Source organism: Hippocampus guttulatus, chromosome 11, assembly GCF_054856545.1.
Source record: "Hippocampus guttulatus isolate MCC_2025c chromosome 11, RoL_Hgut_1.0, whole genome shotgun sequence".
Lineage (NCBI taxonomy): Eukaryota > Metazoa > Chordata > Actinopteri > Syngnathiformes > Syngnathidae > Hippocampus > Hippocampus guttulatus.
The window spans coordinates 20,837,443-20,856,368 of NC_141271.1; the positions used below are offsets into that span (position 1 = coordinate 20,837,443).

Sequence of the window (18,926 nt, forward strand, 5' to 3'; positions counted from 1 at the left end):
TGGAGAAACAGATGGCGATGGATCAATGTTGCTTCACATTACGAGTTCAGCCAAGTCAAAAGAAAGGGCGACGCCAGGACGCTTTCCCTCCGCATACCTGCTCCGGGTAGCCGTCGAGTCCGCTTTGACTTTTGGCCTGAGAGACAGCGGTCGGATGACTTTGGTGGTCTGCATCACTTTTGATTTTGCAGAGGACTAAATCCGGTGAGTAAGGTTGGTCTCCACCAGGTGGCGCCGTGGTTCTCTCTTTTTGCTCTCTCGAGTTGTTGAATTTCCGTGTTCTATAACAGGGGTGGGCAATTATTTTCCCTGGGGGGCCAAATGAGAAGCAGAAAATATTGTGGAGGGCCGGGCCAAAAGTTAGAAATAGGAAAATAAAGAAGATAGCACAATGTCTTTGTATGCCAGTAATAATGTAACATTCTCCTCCACCATCACACTCAGCACCGGTTCTCCTCAAGAATGCGTACTGAGCCCCGTTATTCACGCTCTACACATTTGACTGCTCTCCGACTCTTATTAGTGGTCCAGTTTGCGGAAAGTTTTTAACATGATAACAATCAAACCATTCTAGGAAATGTACTCGAGCCACAAGCAATTCACTCTGAGCATGGAAATTGCCAGAATCGGACTGAGTAAGAATCGCTTCCTTGTTTTTCAAAGTCTCGTAGATTTGAGCCTTTCCGACTCCAGGCGTCTCCTGAATGTTTCGTACTTTGTTACCCGCTTCGTTTAATCAGATACATATCACTTTCCCTTCCATGGTCATTACTTTCTCCCTCTTTCTTTGTCTTCCCCTCCCTCCCTGTGCTCTGCAACTTGAAGTAACTGCGCCACCTGGTGTTGAAATACCTGTCATTACAAGTCCAAACGAAATGAATGCAATCAAACCTTAATTGTGCACCAATCTTCGGCGGGCCGGATTAAAAAGACCAACGGGCCGGATCCGGCCCGCGGGCCGTAGTTTGCCCACCCCTGTTCTATAACCTGCTCCATTTAATATTAGTCTTTTTTTGTCGGCCCTTTTATGAGAAGCCACTCCTCGACTTGCCTGCCTCCACTAACCCCCCCCCCCCCCCCCCCCCCCCCCCCAGCCTATTTGACTCTCCTGCTGGGTGAGCCTCTGAGGACTCATGATGAAGATGAGATGCAAACAATATTGGGATTCGGATCAATTCGTGTAAATGTACACACAACCCGGGCCAAATTGACCCAAGAGGATTTTTCCTGTTCTTGACAAACAAATGGAACAACAGAGTCGACTTGGCTCATTATTTTCTTTTCAGATTCCCGTTTTATTGCAACTACTGGTTGTTACAACGATCGCTGCAGTTGTGGAGCCGAGAATATACATGCCGCGTACGACGACAAGTACATTTCAAGGTCATAGATGCTATTGTATCGAACATCCTCTGTGGCCGTAGCCGTATCCGTGGTGGCCGTGCCCGTGCCCGTATCCGTGGTAGCCGTAGCCGTGGCCGTAGCCGTTGTGATGCCCGTAGCCGTAGGCGTGGCCGTAGCCGTAGCCAAAGCCCGGCCTGTACCCTCCGTAGGGGCCGCAAGCCGGGGCTGCGGGATAGCACACCCGCGGAGGAACGCAGGGCCTGTACGGACCGTACGGCATCGTCACCGAGATGAGCCTAAAGGGGAAGGAAAGATTCTCGTAACGGTGCGCCTCTTCCTTCGGAAAGCTGTGCCAGTCGAGAAATTCGGCGTGTTTTTCGCCCAGAGGCGGCTCTCTGCTATTCACCGGGCCCAAAAAATGGAGACGTCGTTCAAACTCATGGTTAGCAACGCGTCCAAATGAGGCCCGATCGGAAGCCGCCACCCCGAATGTCAACAATTGCTGATGATTTGAGAATTCAACATGAAAAGTGGGGATGGAGGGATCGTTCGATTTCCGTCTTTAGAAAAATCGCCACTCACAAACTGCGCTACAAACCAGGAAGTGTTGCGACAGGAAATGTGGGGAAATTCCCTTCTTCGAAACAGGTTTTGGAGCTTTCAACGAGTGACACAAGCTACCGTTCTCTCGTGAGGAAACGAACAACAATGCTAAGAAGTCATTTAAAAAAAAAACGCGTAAAACAGAAATGAAGAGGCCTACCCCGATTGGTCTTCTGCTTGTCAAAATCTCGGATCGACACTCTGGAATGAAAGAAAGCGAATATGTCAAATATATACGGGCTCCGTCGCGACGACACAGGCGGCAACATTTGACACGAGCGCTCCCATTTATCAAGCTTGACAAAACGCGTTTGGAAAATTGTACTGTGGTGATGGAGATGCTGAATTTACCGCGCGCTGGAGTTGAGAGCCTCGCTTGCTCACCTGCTGACTGCGGGCTACGCTTTTATAAGAAAAACATTCCGCCTCCAACCACACCTCCAGAAATCGAGGGCCGGGTTGTTGCGGCAGATTGCTTCACCGTTAATAGCGTTGCACAAAATGACTGCCCATTTTGGGGGATTTCCGATCTTTCTATCTATCTATCTATCTATCAATGAACCTTCTCTCTAGGTCTATGAATGGATAACTACCTGACTGACAAACTAACTGACTTTAAGAACTAACCCATGATTAATAACACTCAAAACTCTCTCTGATCATTTTTTTTTTTAAATACATCAAATAACATTGACACGAGCTGCCGACTGTGTTTTGATGGACGCTTGCTCACCTCGGGGACTGGCTGTGCTTGTTGTGTGAAGTCAGATATTCCCTCCTCCGGGGAAATGTGTCCCTGCCCTTGAATAATGTGGTCATTTATTTAAAAAAAAAAAAAACTATAGAAAAACAACCAAACAAAAAAACGTGTTGTCGACATCAGATAGTCTGCAACAGTCTCCAAAATATGGACACGCCTCCTGATCCAAAGAAGGTGTGACCAAATCTCATTTGTTGCATACAAATGTCGGGACACACGCACGCACGCACACACACACACAGAGTCCTCTGCTGATTTGATTTTCAAATCCATTTTATTGCATCTTCCCAAAGTATGCGCACTCCATCCAAAGAAGTTGTGCAAAGCGGATGCTTGATGGCCCGCCGGGTATGGCCGTCGTCGTCTTCTAGTCGCAGTCGCTGCTGCTGCTGCTGCTGCTGCTGCTGCAGGAGCTGCTGGACGACTGCAAACAGCGGCGGGCGTGAACCAAACACAGAAAAATTGGTCCATTTTCAGGCAGACGGAAATGACAAAACGGTTTTAGTCCTTAAGTGCACAAGCGCGGTGGAGATGAACCCCTCCTGTTCTGTGGCGGGTCAGATTGACCCATTTGAGCTGCATTGATGATGTCCATAGCGGAAGAAGACAGCGGAAAATTTACAAGTGCGATTTTGTATTTGTACTTGGCTTTGGTTTTTTTCTGTTTGGATTTTTCTTCTGCAATTTGACATCATGTATTTTTGGCTTTTTTTTTTTTCATGAAAAAAAAAGTGGAACTGCCCTTCTTCGTGAGATTTATTGCAGAAAATCCGTCCGTGATCCATACATGTTTTAATTGGGAACCCCCCCCCCCCCCCCCGGAAATATTCTTGAACTTCTAAAACTTTTTATTGATTTTGACTTTATTCAAAAAAAGGATTCAACTTTTTTTTTTCTTCTGCAATTTGACGTTTTTCCGGAGAATATTGGACTTTATTCTCATGATATTACAGCTTCAATTTAAAATGTATGCAACTTTCCTGGAAATAAATGATTCCTCTCGGAATATCACAATTTTAAAAAAAAAAAGCAACATTTTTAACTACAATCTTGATAACCGATTAAAAAAAAGGATATATATATATATATATATATATATATATATATATATAAAATGGAAATATCAATTCAAACTAAGAAAATATACCAGTACATCTTTCTTAAAAAATAGTAATAGTTTAAAAAATATATTAAGAATATGACTATTTTTGTATGTTGAATACATTAATATTGAATACTGTACACGTTTTCTTAAATCAACCTTCTTATTTATTATTTATTGTATACTAAAAATAAAAAGAAAAGAAAAGACATGACTATTCTCGTTTCAGCCTTGTAATATTAGAATCTAAATCAACTTTTCTGGCACTTTTGGATAATCAAAGACATCCCGGGTCAACGTGACCCAGGGCCATCACTGCTGTTCCTGATAAACGAAGAAAACCGGAGAAGTAAAGCCAGTTTGTCCTCGGTGAATCTCACCCCGTGACACTCTTTTCCTTTCTTGTGACACTTGCGATGCTTGTGCCCCAACTTGTGCCGGCGCCGGCGACACTTTTTACATTCCGGTCCGTGTCTGCATCCGTGGCGGTGACCGTGCCCGTGACCACCTTTGGGCTTGCCACCTCCGCCACCTCCGCATCCTCCTGGAAATAAAGGAAACAACTTCTGTTGAAGGTAAAAGTCTGTGGAAGAAGAAGTCAAGTCAACAGTATTTATAGAGCACTTTCAAACGGCCATGGCCGCATACAAAGTGCTGTACGTGGAGCAATTTAACATGCACAATAAACAAGTGAGAAAAAAAAAAGTGATGACGGATCGCTCACCGCGCTTGTTGTGATGCATTGTTGCCTGAAAGGATTTTGAAAAACGCAACGGTCAGTGCGTGAAAGACAACACGTATGCAGTCTCAAGTCAAAGAAATCCAGCCACTTACCGTGCACTGCAAAATTTGGGCGGAATCTACTTGCCGCCGGGCCACGCGGAGTCTATTTAACTCGCGGCACGCCTACAGCAGCTCAATGTAGGTGTTGGAGGGACTCCAATCTGTAATCTGCATTTTGGTGAGGACAAAAGTGTTTGCTCGATTTACAGGCCAAAGAATCGGAACTATTCGGACAATGTGGCTGCGGCCCTGAAGAGACGCCAACGCCGTTTGTAACAGCGCGTGTGAAGAATGTTCAACAGTAACAATAACACAAAGGAGAAGGAGTACAGTTTGGAGTACAAATATATTGGGCAGTATACAAAGAGCGCATCGGGAAAATTATTTGTGGCGCGTCATTGTCCACCTGTGGTAAAAGTGCACAGCTGCGGGGTTCGATTCCGGCTCCACCCGTCCTGTGTGGCGTTTGCATGTTCTCCCCGTGCCCCCGTGGCTTTTCCCTGGGGACTGCGCTTTCTTCCCACATTCCAAAAACAGGCGTCGCAGGTCAATGGAACACTCGAAATTGTCCCTGGGTGTGATTGCGAGCGCGGTTGTTTGTTTGTCTGTGTGCGCCCTGCGATTGGCCGGCAACCGGGTCAAGGTGTACCCCGCCTACTGCCCAAAGACGGCCGGGATAGGCTTCGGCACGCCCGCGACCCTCCTGAGGAAAAAGCCATTCAGATAATGGATGGATGGTCTTGATTTGGAAAAGCACGTACCTGCCTCCATCAGGGCCCACAGAGAATGTGCCCCCGGCGGCCATCTTACGTGGCCGCTCGCTAAGCACCCATGGCCTTTTCATGTTACTTTCTTCCCCTAGGGCAAGGATGTCAAACTCAGGCCCTCGACGGCCGCCGCGCTGCACGTTTTCCAAGTCTCCCTGTTGCAACACACCCGATTCAAATGATCAGCTCATCAGCAAACTCTGCGGAAGCCTGACATTGAACCCGTTCATTTGAATCAGGTGTGTCGCAACAGCGAGACTTGGAAAACATGCGGGACAGCGGCCCTCCACGACCTGACTTTGACACCTATGATGTAATGAAAGGCCATCAGGAAAGCATGTCAAGCTAATCTCTGTAAGTCACATTTCACTATACCGAGATCATACACTCCACTCTGAATGGTGGATGCACACAGTAAAGGTCCTTCTTTGAGAGGCTCTAATTACACCATCGACAAATACTGCCACGAAAAAACAAAAAACAAAGCACCCATCAGAGTGTTTTCAGGCGATACCCAACAGAAGTTGTCAGTAACAGCGGCAACGTAAGATGGCCGCCCCCAGGGGGTTTCAGCAGCGAGGGGCCAATTGTCAGTCCATTTGTATACAAGTCTGCGATAGCAACACGAGTGCTGTTCTTTGGAAACTCAGAAAACAGGAGAGCTTTGCAACCATGACTTTGGACACCAAATGACAACAGGCAGGCACCGGCTTTCATTCACACGTGTCATTTATTGCATTCAGGGCTGATACATCAAACTGACGAAAACCGCTGACCAAAACGGAGTCAACGCCTGATGCAAGCACCAGGTCTATACCCGTAGCCGTAGCTGTAGTTGTAGCCGTAGCCGGGCCGAAATCCCCCGACGACGGGCCTTCCTCCGTAGGGTCCGTAAACTGGAGCCGGAGGACAGTACACCCGCGGAGCGCAAGTCACGACGGGGCGATACGCCGGCTGATACGCCGGCTGACAAACGTAGGGTCGATAGACAGGATATCTGAGGGGCATCTTTGCAGGATGGCTTTCTGCCTTGAGTTGGACAAAAAGAGAGACGGCCCCTCGTGAGCTGAATTGAATTCTTCTGCCTTTGGAATATTTAATATAGAATTCAATCCAGGCATCGTATGCTTTGACAAACTCTGACTAAGCAAGCTGCCCAAATCTGAAGTACATATGCAAGACAGATGAGTGAATTGTCAAGATTTTTTTTTTTTTGAGTGGGTGGGGGGTGTTGCCAATGCGATCAAAGTTTGATCATTGCCAGGATTTGCCTTGGGAAAAAAAAAGGGGCGAGGACGCATTGTGTGAAAAATGAAAGACAGATACCTGGATGAAAACAAATCTCAGCTCGACGCCCTGAAATGAAAACAACAAAACAAAGCACAATTGATGTTTTCAAGTTTAGACCTGAAGTGAGTGAGATAAGCTGCTGAATTTTTACCTTTTGCTGGAGTTTTGATCCACACTTGCTCACCTTTGGACTGGCTGCGCTTTTATGGCAACTCGCTTATTTGTTGCTGCGGGTAAATTGAATAAGGCGTTGGCGACACCAGACGTTCTGTCACAGTCCCAAAAATGCGGACACACCTTCGGATGCTGTCATGTGATCGTTTTGGATTGCAACTGTATGCAAATATTGGATGCGGCGCGACGCGACTCTTTTGCACACAAAAGAAATCAGACAAACCATTCCGTCAGCACAAACATTCACTGTGGCACCGGCCGTTTCATATTTGGCATCCAAACAAGTTGTGGACATTGAAGATGTCAAGTTGGCTGCCGCTGCGGGAGCAGCTCTCTCTCACATTTTCATCCCAGAAAGAAAAGTACTCACTAAAATAATAGATGTATTTTTTAGTCAAGTTGCCCCAGAGTAAGTTGCCCCGAGAGCGTGGCTACTAGACTGGCCTGCCTGCAGTCCAGACCTGTGTTACGTTGAAAACGTGTCTGGACTGCAGGCAGGTCCGGCCGGCCGCTTCACTTTTCCCGCGTTACATATCGGTGGATACTGTGCTTTCCAGGTGCACTGTATGACAAGAAACTAGTAAAAGAGGAATAGCTACTCGATGTCAAGGTAATTTTGAGAAATATCTTTGGACAAACCTATCCATTATATTGCAAGTCGAAGCGAATGTTTTAACTTAGTCGCTGAAAAATTCAAGTTAAAATCGTCTTGAAAGTAGTTCCGCTCAGATCTGTGTTGAAATGCCGAGTAACATAAATAACAATGAGATATAAACGACGTTTATTGGGATCGTTTTCCATTCCGACGGTTCTAGGTCAACGGGCCCCGGGTCAAAACGACCCATGAATATGAACGCAAATGACCTTAACAGGAGAGTGAAAGGGTCATTTCTTGGAAAAAGTCAGAACAGGATAAACCAGCCTCTTGAGCGCTGGCTCGCTATCCTCCTGAAAGATCTGCTTGCCGTCGCCAGCACATTGCGAGGCACTCCTCGTGTTGGTTCCATGGGAAACTTCAGGTATGTCAATGACGATCGTAAAACAAACAATTGTCCTGAAGAATAAAGGCTCGTGACCGAAGAATGCGTTAGACGATTGGAAACCACGCCTCGACATGGTGCGGGGGAAAGTTTAAAATAAAAATAAAAAACACTCCTCAAAATGACAAAGATGCCTCTCAAATTGATTAGCAATTAGCAAAAGCACTCCAGGAAGAAAAAACAAAAAGTGATTCCGAGCTTTGTGCAGCACTTCCTTCCACCTGCCAATTAGCGTCGCGCATCCGCGTCTGTAGCGCAGACAGTAGTGTGGCGAGGATATGGCCGACACGAACAAAATTGTGACGTCCCCATTCGACAGAACTCCAAGCGGCTCACTCACAGACGAGCGTCTTCCAAAAGATTGACTCGGTTGTGTAATTTCACGCGTTACCACTTGTAAACAAGCAATTAAAAAGTTAACGTTCCATGCTGGGGCTCCTTTAGTCAGCACGGATGAATATGAAGCCACTGCGGACTATCCCGCGGGGGCACTTACACAGCGTCTTGGAATTCATGGTTGAAATGGACCAGGTGTTTTTTTGTTTTTGTTTTTTTGTTTCCATGCTCCGGGTGTTCACAGCTTGAGCTTTCCGGTTAGAGAACTGCGGGGGTGCAGTGAAGCGAAGCGGCCCAGGGTCCAAATGGGGAAGACGTTCTTATAGGAAGTGTAGCTAATGGCGCAGCTCTTGTTGAACACGCCGGAAATATTCTCCTGAGCAGGGGGAGACAACGCAAAGTCAATCACGTTCTTCGTATTCGTAAGGGTCGAACCTGACGTTGGGCGACTCGTTGGCGGATCTCGGTGGTCAGCGCGAGTACGGGAGGTGGGAAAGGCTCACCTGGGGCCAGTCTCCATTGGGCAGCTGTTTGTCTATCAGCAGCTTGACCCCTCTCTCGATGGCCTGCTGGTCGGGGTGCCTTCCGACACACACATCGCCGTCAACTCATTCGAAGGTTAACATAAGCACGGATCGTTCCGTTGTCATCGACCGGATATATAAAAACTGTCAACGGGTGTTTTCTTTCTGCGGATGTTTGGTCACCAACCGAGCGGCCTTATTAAAACAGGTAGGTTCGTGTGGGTTGGGGGTCACTTTCAGCCGGTAAAAAGGTACCTTTTCAAAATCGATTTGCATCCATTAAAAACATGAAGAAAAAAGTTTTTTTTCATGGCTTGATTTCACCTGCAGTATAATAGGTTTGAGGATTTCTGTTAATTCATGGGTTTAGCTAGCTAGCTAGCTCGCGCTAGCTAATTCTGTTTGTGTGTGTGTGTGTTATTTTTAAGTACTGCGATCCATCCGGTGTTTCCTCACCTGACCGCCATGAGCCCTAACAGAGCCCAGCAGGTGTTGTGGATCTGCGGCGAGCTGCTCTGAACGTAGCGCCGTTGCTCGCACGACTCAAAGTCCTCCCCCCAGCCGCCGTCGGGCATCTGCCGATCCAACAGGAAGCGGCAGGCGTTGCGCACCTCCGCGCATGCGTCGCTAGTGAAAGGAGAACACCCATATCGTCGGTCTGCGACGTACTTTTTGGACTTGCGCATAGTGCGCGCGACTTCCTCGCACCTCTGATAGCCGTGTCCCATACAGGCGAAGGCTTCCAGGCCAAACCACGTCCCGTAGGTGAAACAAACTCCCCAGGACCTGAGTACGAGACATGTTAGCACAGAGCATAATCTCGCCGAGGAAAAGCTAAGCTCACCCTTCCCAGGATCCGTCGGGCCTCTGCACCCTCCGACAGTAATCGAGCCCGTCTCTTAGAGTCTTCCTGGGGCACAGATACAGCGACGCACATCATTCGCACCTTGGTTCAACCTTGCTTTTCAGGAAGGTTGACAAATCGCCACATTTAACATATTTCAAAAAAGCTACTTTTCTAGTGTGAAATGTGCTCGGCGTGCTAAGTGTTATCAACACGCGATTCAAAACATGGCTTTCATCCTCCCTGCGCTATGAACTGCGATAGGTCAAGTGCTAAATATCGATCGAGATCGAAATCTTACCGGAATCATCCAAAAGTGTCCGAAACAAAACAAACCAAATCCCACCTCATTATGAACTCACGGTCGCAAACACAAATTGAAGTGACCCATTACGAGGCGCATTGTGGTTGTGTTCGTTACACCCATCCGGTTATGTTTTGTTTGCTCGGATACAACATGTTTGTTCCCGGGTCAATGTGACCCGGGCGCGGGCAGGTTGGAGTACTTGTTTGGGTGTACCTAATTTCCTCTGCGCGGTGTTCGGGATGGATCTTGCGGAAATGGCCCAGCGCCTGCATCGCTGCTGACGTACACTCCACGTACGTGTAATCGATCATGATGTCACCTGTTTGTGAAAAGCAGAGCTTTTTATTTTCACGGGACTCGCCGCATCTTCTTTCGAAGACGAAACGAGCCGCTCGTCCTTTTGCGGTCGCGTTGAAAGGAGCGAGTCAGATGCCAAAAATGTCGCAAGGCAAACGGCACCTTTGTATTTGGCTTCTCGTTTTCTGAAACTTGTTTTTGGTTGCGTGTATTCCCACCGCTTGAGAAATAATTGGGCAACGCGGTGAGGCGCGCGTAAACACGTCTGCCCTGCAGTCTGGGGTTCGAATTTATCCGTCGGAACGGCGGGTCTCGGGGGTGGGATTCGCGTCTCCGGCAAGAGACTCACCAAACACCTCCGATGGGTTGAGCAGCTCAAGAAGTCTCCCCCCTCTCTTCGTTTCATACGTGGCAAACCCGCCGTCTGAGTTTCTCATGCTCAGCAACTATGGAATAAAAAGATGGGAAGCGGCGCGCGTCACGTTGACCCGAGACACACGAGCGCGCGCGCACGCGCAGGCGAGGGAGAATTCGTGATGCCGAACGCCATGGACCGACCGCGTTGACGGCGTCGTACAAGCGCTGCGGCGCCAGGGGCTCGCCGACGGAGGGGCGCAGCTCACGCAGCAGCATCAGCGACTTCAGGCCCTCGGCGGTGCAGTCGGCGACGATCCAGCCGCAGTCGCGGGTGCTGAAGGGGAAGCCCCCCTGTCCAGAGTCGTCGGCATTACAAAACGCTTCCGTTTTTTCGAGTCCAAAAGGATCGTCGGGTGATACGACGTGTACCTTGTTCATTTGCCGGTAGTACTTTTGGTAATCGGGAGGATTATCCGGGATCTGGTGGAGGGGGAAACGAGTTCCGTGGAGGCAAAACAGGGTACAGAAAACAACAGGAAAAATCCATTTTCACATTGACGGGGATTTTTCTCTGACGTCCTTTCCTTCCCGACCGCCGCCCATATTCAAATGTTCTCACCTGTGTGACTGTCAGAAACTGGCGGGCGCGTCCGAGACACTCGGCTAGCGCGGGGTTGTCTTGGGCTCCGGCCTGAAAGACCCCATTCGAGAAATTCAACCAATTTTACCAACAGTATTTGACATATGACCTGCTCTCTTATTGCATGCGTGTACAGTTTATGGTGGAAAATAGTTGAAAAAAAAATGCTTTTTAAAAAGTTGTTTTCTAGACTTGGAACGGATTCAACTTTTTTTACTTTGATTATAATGGCAAACATGGTTTCGGCTTTCGACCAGCCTCCTGGAACGGATTATGGTTGAAAACCGAGGTTTGACTGTATTCCAAAAACAGTGAGGTGATTTTATGAAAACCAAGTCAAAATATTGAGACGTGGTAAATATATCGTTTCTTGAGAGACAAAATATATTTTTTTAAAATGACAAATGAGAAAGGAGCTGTCAAATCTTGAGAATGAAGTCCACATACAAAAAAAGCAAATAATAAAAAAAGAAAAAAAGAGAGTGTAATCGCATAAGAAGAAAATCCAAATCTGAAGACATCCGTGGACTAATGTGCAAATATGACGAGAGAATAAAAATAGAGTCCAGTGTTGGTAATAACGTGATAAAGGCACCATGGAGATGTGCCGCATTGCTGTCTGTGGAAAAACTCCAAAATTCTTATTCAAGGTGCTTGACGCCGCCAGGCGCTGAGGTAAAACCCGTTCTCCAACTTCCTGACGTGTAAGTCTTGTCCTTGGCTTCATGACGACAGGCAAAAAAAACAAAACAAAACAAAAACAACAACTACAAAAAAAGCCTCTGTGAAAAATTACCTCAAGGAAAGCCTGAACGGCAAAGCAAGTATCCCAAAGCTGAGACCCATTGGTGCCCTGCGCAAAAGGACACAAAAACTTTTTGCTCGGGATTGCAGTCAAGTCAAGCAAGTCAATGCGACACGTTTCCTGCTTTTTTTTTTTTTGTCTCGGCTCTCCGCTAAGTCGTCATCTTCTCAGTGACGCGAGCTGCGAGTGTACTGTAGGGTAGGCACGGAGGAAAATGGCTCACCTGCATTTTCATACCATCGAGTCCCAGCCTGAAATGCAGAAACGACTCAGTTCAGTCGGATCCAATTATTTCCAAAAACATCAAGAAATCACAACAGTTTTGGGGGGACTTTTGTTTCACCGTCTGGCGGCAACGGAAGCGCAATTTGCTTATTCGTCGCAACGCGTTTGTACGCCATCACTGACGTATGCTCAGGCTGAAGTCGAGTCATCATTACAGGAAATATTTACAAGAAAAACACTTCTGGGGCCGTAAATGTAAAACAAACCAATGAACCCGCCCCCCCCCCCCCCTCCTTCCCTGAGCAATTATGATGACATTCTTGTGATGCGTGAGACAACGTGCTGCATTTTTTTACACGGCATGCGGCGTTTCATGAAGCCAGGACGCCTGTACCGGAGATGCGATTGAATTTATTTTGGCTGATCAATAGAAAACAGACTTGCGTCTCGCAGACTGACCAGAGATAGTCGGGGATCCTGGACACGTGCTCCCGGAAGGCTTCCGACGAGGGTCCGTCCACGTACCAGCGGACTAGCATGTTGATCGTCTTGGAGATCTGCAACGCAGAGGCCGTGCGTCGCCATTACGCCACTTTGCTTTGGCCTAGCTCGTCACAAATTCCTCAATTTGTGGTTTTTTTTTTTCTCTGTGAAACTTAAATTCTTGCATTAAAGAAATCTTTTTCTTTTTTTTCCTCTGAGACCAACGCAAAGCAGAATGTCTCCACTACCGGCCCGATGCTGATGCATTTGGTGAAGCGGTCGTCAGCCTGGATGTGCTCGTACAGTTCTTTGACGGCCATTGCTCTCAGCGTGGCACTGTGGTGGGCCTCGTACACGTTGAGCACGGCTGCGGAGAGAGGGAAAGGAGCCGCGGCGGTGAGTCACAAACCAAGCATGGGGGGTGTGGACTCCTGCCGACAAAACACTTGGGACTCCATTTCCCACTGTGAACTTACTATAGAATACAGAAAGCAGCGTGCTGTGGGGAGTGTACATGTCACACGCGGCCACATTGCACCTCTGAGCTGGCCAGTCGATGGTGGCGTAGTCTTGGACGTAAAGCTCCTAGGTGGGAGGAAAAAAAAAAAAGGAAACGCAAAGCTGCAAGGAATCCACATGATACGGTGTACTGGTTGCCAGCCAATCGCAGGACACCAACAACCATTGGCGCTCACAAACGCATCTCGGGACGATTTGGAGTGGCCACTCCACCTGCCTTGCATGTTTTGGAACGTGGGAGGAAAGCGGAGTGCCCGGAGAAATGCCTTGTAGGCGCGGCGGTGAACAGGCAAACTCCCCACAGGAAGGTCGGAGCGGGAATCGAACCCACGACCTCTGCCACGTGAGCTTGACGAGCTCACCAGTCGCCCGCCGTGCCGTAGTTTGAGACCCGCTAAACAAAAATCGGTGTGTTTTCGGCAAGAGCGGAATTTATTTATTTATTTTTTCCCCACAGGGGGCCCGGCCCGTTAGCGTGAGTTTTCTAGCGTATTGACACCCCTGAAAAGACGATTCATTCATTTGGTATTTGGTCTGAAGTAAGGTACTGTTATTCCACAGCAAACAACAAACACACACAAGAAAGGGCAACCAAAATAAGTCAAGGATCGAAGGTTGGACCGGGTCTACGTCTTGAAGGAGTAACGTTACACCGCCTCCTTGTGGCAAAAATAGCTCGCGGCACCTGTCTGAGGCCCAGGACCAGGACGTCCTCCTCGGCGACGAGTCGCACGGCGTAACAGAAGCTCATGGGGAGGTACACCTGGCGACAGTGGCACCACAGCGTCGACGGGTGGGCCGGCAGCCAGCTGGGGAACAACCTGTTCGCCGAATGGAAGCACAAACGTCGGACGGCATGGAAACGCATTACATGCCAGAAAAAGTTTGTCGGGGTTGCGTTGCCGACCCGGAAAACAATATCGTCATTTTTCACACGATACAAGCTATTTTCTGTTCAATTCAAAACTTTTGGTGCGTCCAATTCTCCCCAAAACTTTTCAGAGGATGCCACTGAGTGAGTTGTTGGGGAGCCCGTAAATACAGTTTCAGTAGGATATAGCGCTTGAAAAAATGTGGACCTTGGTGCAACCAAAATGAAAAGCAACGAGTCGCCCCTGGGTGAAAAACACAAGCAATTGTCCCAATTTTCCAATGGGGTGCTACGATCTCATTTTTTTTCAAGGTGTTTTGTTCAACAGCCACAAAATCTATCGAATCACTCGGCCAAGCAGATTGTAAAATAAAAACCAAAACCAAAAACCAACCCTTTTCGTGCATCCCAGTGGTTCTGTCAACAGATTTGTTGGAAAGGACACACAGTTTGGGCCCATTTTGATTTGTTTCATTATCCAGACGTGTCAGAAATGCAGGGGGTGGGGGGTGGGGGATGATAATAATCAAAATCAAAATGAAAGTGGGGAATATATCTTTTTTTTTGGGAGTGGGGCATTTGGATCTTACCACATCTCCGGTAGAAGCGTGTTCATTCCTTCCCAGTTGTAGACGTTTAAAATAGCCAACCAGAATTTTCCCCAGGACGGGATGCCCACCGCGCCGCCTGCGGAAAACGTTGACCGTTCATCCCTTCTGTTACTGGCACGGGAACAGACGTCCACCGGGACCTCGCATCTTATATTACAGCAATATGAAAAATATACACTTGACCCCACTTTTATGTTACGGGGTCAAATTGACCCTCTTGAAATTTTTGGACTAATCGTATGTATATTTTGATGCATCAATTGACCGGCGATATCAACAGGAATGTTTAGTAGCATGAAGACTTTCATAGAAAGAACCTTTGCCGTGCAGGTTATTCCTCGCTCGAACCATGTCGGGATCATCCGGATCGACACCCAGAATCCTTAGCGAGGTGTAACTCAGAGCCGTGCCGAACACCGTCGACTTGTCTTCCACGTGTCTGATGACAAATCACGCATACAAATAAGTTCTCCTTCACACGCCGATGGCCGTGCGGAAAGCGCAAAAAGCCGAGGTAACCTTACAGGCCCCAGCCTCCATCGGGCAGCTGAACAGAGCGCAGGTATCGCACCATCTCTTTCTTCCAGGCCTGCTCCAGATGGATCTTAGCGATGTGGCAAGTAATCAGTAGGCCTACCACCACGTTTCGAAACCTCGTTTAGTTTTAATGGCCAAACGTGGCTTGAGTCCCTCGTCTTCAGGCGTGTCATCGTACCGGGTAGCAGGAAGAGAGGTCCTCCGTAGTCCCCTGCCCAGTGGCCGTCCTCGGCTTGAAGGTGACTGTAGAAGTTCATCCCTTTCACGGCGGCATCCGTGGCCGTGTGGGAGGCCGGCGAGTCGCGCACAAACTTAGTCTGTGGGGACAAAATGAAAGTCTGATTCTCCCCTAAGGTGTGTCAGACAGATCGATTGGGCTAGTTTGGTACATTTTCCTTGTTTGTTCAGAGCAAAATGGGAGACTCGCTGTTCTTGAGACTTTTTTGTGCTTCCCGTTATGATCGACATCTACCAAATATAGGCGAAGCCGGTACCGGGAACCAATTTATTTTCCTAACCTTCCAGGCGGGGGCGCTACAGAGTCATTTCGAATGAGGTTGAATAATAATAAATACAAATATTCGTGTGTCATTATTAACACTATTGCCTTTTTGTTCAGCGTTTGTAGTTGATTGCAATTTAAAAAATTAATTGATGCATGCAAAAATTGGTGAGTTTTTGGCCATGATGTTACCAACATGAAAACCAGAAGGATGTCTAATTGTTGAAAAAGAAGCCATTCTCTCAACTTTGCAGGGGGTGCTCCAGAGTGTTCTTTATTTTTAAGCATTATTTTAGGAGAAGCACACAATATGACCCCCTGGCACCTACCGTGTCTAAGCCTAAAGAATGGGCCTCCAGCATGGTCTGTTCCCTTTTTGGGGAGCCCCCATCCTCCATGTATGACCAAGTCTGCCTGCCCTCGACATTGGAAAGCCTCCAGCGGCTCAGGTCTGTAGCCGGCTCCGTCTTGTACGGTCCCCCTCGTCTCCGTAAGTGCCTGGGCGAAGACAACGAAGGAAGTCAATGCACTATGTACAATACAATACATCTTTATTTATATCGCGTTTTCACAACAGCTGCAGATTATCTTTACTTCACTTACTTGATTTTTGCCATGGTAATTTTGGATTAGAGTGAAATTTAAATGTTAAGATTGAAATATGTAAATTGCACATATGTGATCTACTAACTATTGTAATGAACACTTTGTGTGCGTGCATCTCTGGCTAGGTTGCTCAGTTCAGTGTGACTAACTCAACAATACGATGACAGGAAGAATGGAATGTTATAAAACACAAAATGTACGTTTAATAAAATGAGCATTATCAGAGGTTTGATATTATGTTATTAAAAGGTCAAATCCAACCACTGACAGCAACATATTAAAACTCTTGTTCGTCATAGCAACCAAGTTTTCATGTTAAAAATGTCTTATTTGGTGGGATTCGGGTGTGTTCAATACTCACATTTTCTCAGTCATACCCAGCAAAGTTAACAAGAGTCCTCCACTGACTCAGAGAATGTCCACAGATACATGCGAAGGTTCCCGCCTCTTAAGTGGCACTCACGGTATGTGTAGTGCTTTAGGAGGCGCAAAGCGTTTAAGAAAACCACATTTACACTACATTACCCAGGAGGCATAGGGGCACTATCCGAGAATAACTTCAACATGGACAGACATGAGCAGAGAACGATTGACCAATCAGAAAGCAAAGTTCAAAGAGCGTGACGCAGCTGGCTGTGATCTCCACCAATCAGAAACCCTTAGGATAATCACTGCACGTGCTTGCCTGGTGCCTCCGTTGATGTAATTTAAGTGTCACGCTTACATTTTTAAATAACCGTTACGCATACGCAGATACAAAAAAAAAAAAAAAGAATTCTGCCATGGGGCAAAAGTATGGCCGTCTTAATTTTTTTTTCTTCCGGACAGTAGTCATATTAAACAGCGGATTATCGAACAATCAATACAAGTACCTTTATTACGCTCTGAAATGCAGCCAATTAAATTATCGTTTCTGAAAAGGTAAATAAATACGGAACCGTTACAAACAACTGTATATCCGGTTTTGGGTATGACGATTCAATGACGTTGCATTCGCGACTGCTAGCGATTCGTGTATGAGCCGCTTGGATACGACGCCGTTTTTCATCAAAACGTTCCGGCCAAACGTGCCCGGCGATCTCGATTAAGATGACTTGCTTTGTTGGAGATGACAGTTTGACTGACGACAGCCCTTATCGGTTTTTTGGTAGAACTGTTGTCGGCCGATTTCAGTTTCATTGAAAGCAACACAGCCCAGTTGAACACGGTGCATTCTGCCATTGCGGAGCCTTTCATTTACCGAAACTGTGTTAAAACGACAACTAAATGCAACTATTTGAACGCAGTTTTGATCGGATCTATCTTAACATTAATCCAGAAATGGTTCGGAACACTGAGCCGGCTTCGCTGCACTACTGGCGCGTGTCACCTTGATTTCAGACATGGCCGCTGCCGGGTTTTCAGTGCGACTAGCAATCATCTCTTCGAAATCAATATTAACATATCAGCTATTGAGAAATGGGTGTAATAGTAAGGAATCTTCAGAAGGTGGTGCCTCTTCGCCGCGCCCGGCTCCGTAAGGACGTGAACACCCTCAGGCACATCTTGGGTATCCAGAAGTTCGACTTGGGCGTCGTTTGTGTGGACAACCGCAGGATTCAGCACATCAACAACATTTACAGGAAAAAAGATGAACCCACAGATGTCCTATCGTTTCCATTCCATGAGGTAAACCCAACACAAACTCAACAAGAAACATTCCCAAATATATCTAATTAACTCCATTAATAAATCTCCTGTTGTGTTTCTCAATATCTTGACTCATGTTCCTTGATCATTTTGACCCAATACCCAAAGGTGTAAAAACAAAAAATCCTTGTAATTGTTTATCTGGTTAAGTCACGCCTCACCGTTTCAATCGTTATTCAGACTTGTTTACACTTTGCCACTTAATACTTTTCATGAAGGGTCAATTTGACCCATGTGTCCAACATGTTTCTTTCTTTGTGAAAGTCTCCTCGCGCAATGCTAATGAATCTTTGGCTTGGCTTTGCAGGGCCTGAGACCCGGTAAGATGCCGTGCCCCCTCCACAGAGACGAGCTGAACCTCGGCGACATTTTCCTGGGCGTGGAGTTCGTCATGAGACAGTGTCAGGAGGAGTCCACGGATCTGCACGAAGCGCTCACTGTGAGTGGGTGCACGGAAATGACCGAGCCTTCCTGCGACAATGGGTTTGTTGACGACCACTCCATGCGTTTGCAGGTGGTGACGGCCCATGGTATTTGCCACCTGCTTGGCTACAGACACGAAACAGAGGAGGAATGGAGTGAGGTATGTGTGCCCAACGATTGCGGCGGAAGCAGCAGCCTGCATGGACGGACGGGTTTTAACCCTCCAGTTACGTTGCGGGTCAAATTGACCCAGGAACACAATGTTTGCCATAGGCAAAGGGAGACGGTTTGTATTGAATTTGCAGTTTTGATGTGCCATTTTATGTTGCTGTGCTCCGATAGATGCTGCAGAAGGAAAGCTACATTCTTCGCGAGTACAACAGACTGACGGGGCAACATTTACTGCCCATGATGAAGCCATGCCACCAGGACAGGTGACACCCACATGTGACCAGTCCATTCATTAAACACTTGAAAACCAATTCGA

At 47.3% G+C, this 18,926-nt stretch overlaps 2 protein-coding genes and 2 long non-coding RNA genes across 5 annotated transcripts; 2 read left to right on the plus strand and 2 right to left on the minus strand.

The window, feature by feature from the left end:
- Positions 1-1,263: 1,263 nt before the first annotated feature.
- LOC147198621 (uncharacterized) lies at positions 1,264-4,776 on the minus strand. 2 transcript variants are annotated; one of them, XR_015102341.1, is made up of 6 exons: positions 4,644-4,776; positions 4,534-4,558; positions 4,190-4,353; positions 2,681-3,131; positions 2,108-2,148; positions 1,264-1,640 (listed from the first exon to the last, which is right to left on the minus strand). It is a non-coding gene; the product is annotated as an uncharacterized LOC147198621 (long non-coding RNA). The 2 variants fall into 2 exon arrangements; XR_015102342.1 differs by lacking the exons at positions 2,681-3,131; positions 4,190-4,353; positions 4,534-4,558; positions 4,644-4,776 and adding an exon at positions 2,299-2,424.
- A 1,294-nt stretch (positions 4,777-6,070) lies between these two features.
- On the minus strand, positions 6,071-16,735 carry lss (lanosterol synthase (2,3-oxidosqualene-lanosterol cyclase)). Its single transcript, XM_086123207.1, has 24 exons — positions 16,689-16,735; positions 16,051-16,219; positions 15,398-15,536; positions 15,207-15,315; positions 15,000-15,121; positions 14,662-14,758; positions 13,886-14,021; positions 13,158-13,266; positions 12,930-13,048; positions 12,658-12,755; positions 12,197-12,224; positions 11,965-12,021; positions 11,148-11,219; positions 10,958-11,008; positions 10,730-10,879; positions 10,521-10,617; positions 10,088-10,193; positions 9,568-9,633; positions 9,432-9,509; positions 9,180-9,350; positions 8,703-8,781; positions 6,801-8,575; positions 6,686-6,715; positions 6,071-6,388 (listed from the first exon to the last, which is right to left on the minus strand). The coding sequence occupies exons 1-22, from the start codon at positions 16,700-16,702 to the stop codon at positions 8,438-8,440; spliced, it is 2,205 nt and encodes a 734-aa protein (XP_085979333.1). The 5' UTR covers positions 16,703-16,735; the 3' UTR covers positions 6,071-6,388; positions 6,686-6,715; positions 6,801-8,437.
- On the plus strand, positions 12,929-14,464 carry LOC147198623 (uncharacterized). The gene is made up of 2 exons (XR_015102194.1): positions 12,929-13,077; positions 13,762-14,464. It is a non-coding gene; the product is annotated as an uncharacterized LOC147198623 (long non-coding RNA).
- A 522-nt stretch (positions 16,736-17,257) lies between the features above and the next one.
- ybey (ybeY metalloendoribonuclease) lies at positions 17,258-18,921 on the plus strand. The gene is made up of 4 exons (XM_086123208.1): positions 17,258-17,995; positions 18,324-18,455; positions 18,531-18,599; positions 18,782-18,921. Exons 1-4 carry the CDS (start codon positions 17,786-17,788, stop codon positions 18,875-18,877), a joined length of 507 nt encoding a protein of 168 aa, XP_085979334.1. The 5' UTR covers positions 17,258-17,785; the 3' UTR covers positions 18,878-18,921.
- Positions 18,922-18,926: the final 5 nt, after the last annotated feature.

Coding starts and splice junctions, on each gene's coding strand:
- lss (XM_086123207.1), bottom strand. Junction 14,022..14,661: donor ACGCTTCTACCGGAGATGTG/GTAAGATCCAAA, acceptor TTCGGCGAACAG/GTTGTTCCCCAGCTGGCTGC. Junction 10,880..10,957: donor ACTACCGGCAAATGAACAAG/GTACACGTCGTA, acceptor GACTCTGGACAG/GGGGGCTTCCCCTTCAGCAC.
- ybey (XM_086123208.1), top strand. CDS start 17,786: ATGGGTGTAATAGTAAGGAATCTTCAGAAGGTGGTGCCTCTTCGCCGC. Junction 18,456..18,530: donor ATCTGCACGAAGCGCTCACT/GTGAGTGGGTGC, acceptor ATGCGTTTGCAG/GTGGTGACGGCCCATGGTAT. Junction 18,600..18,781: donor CAGAGGAGGAATGGAGTGAG/GTATGTGTGCCC, acceptor GTGCTCCGATAG/ATGCTGCAGAAGGAAAGCTA.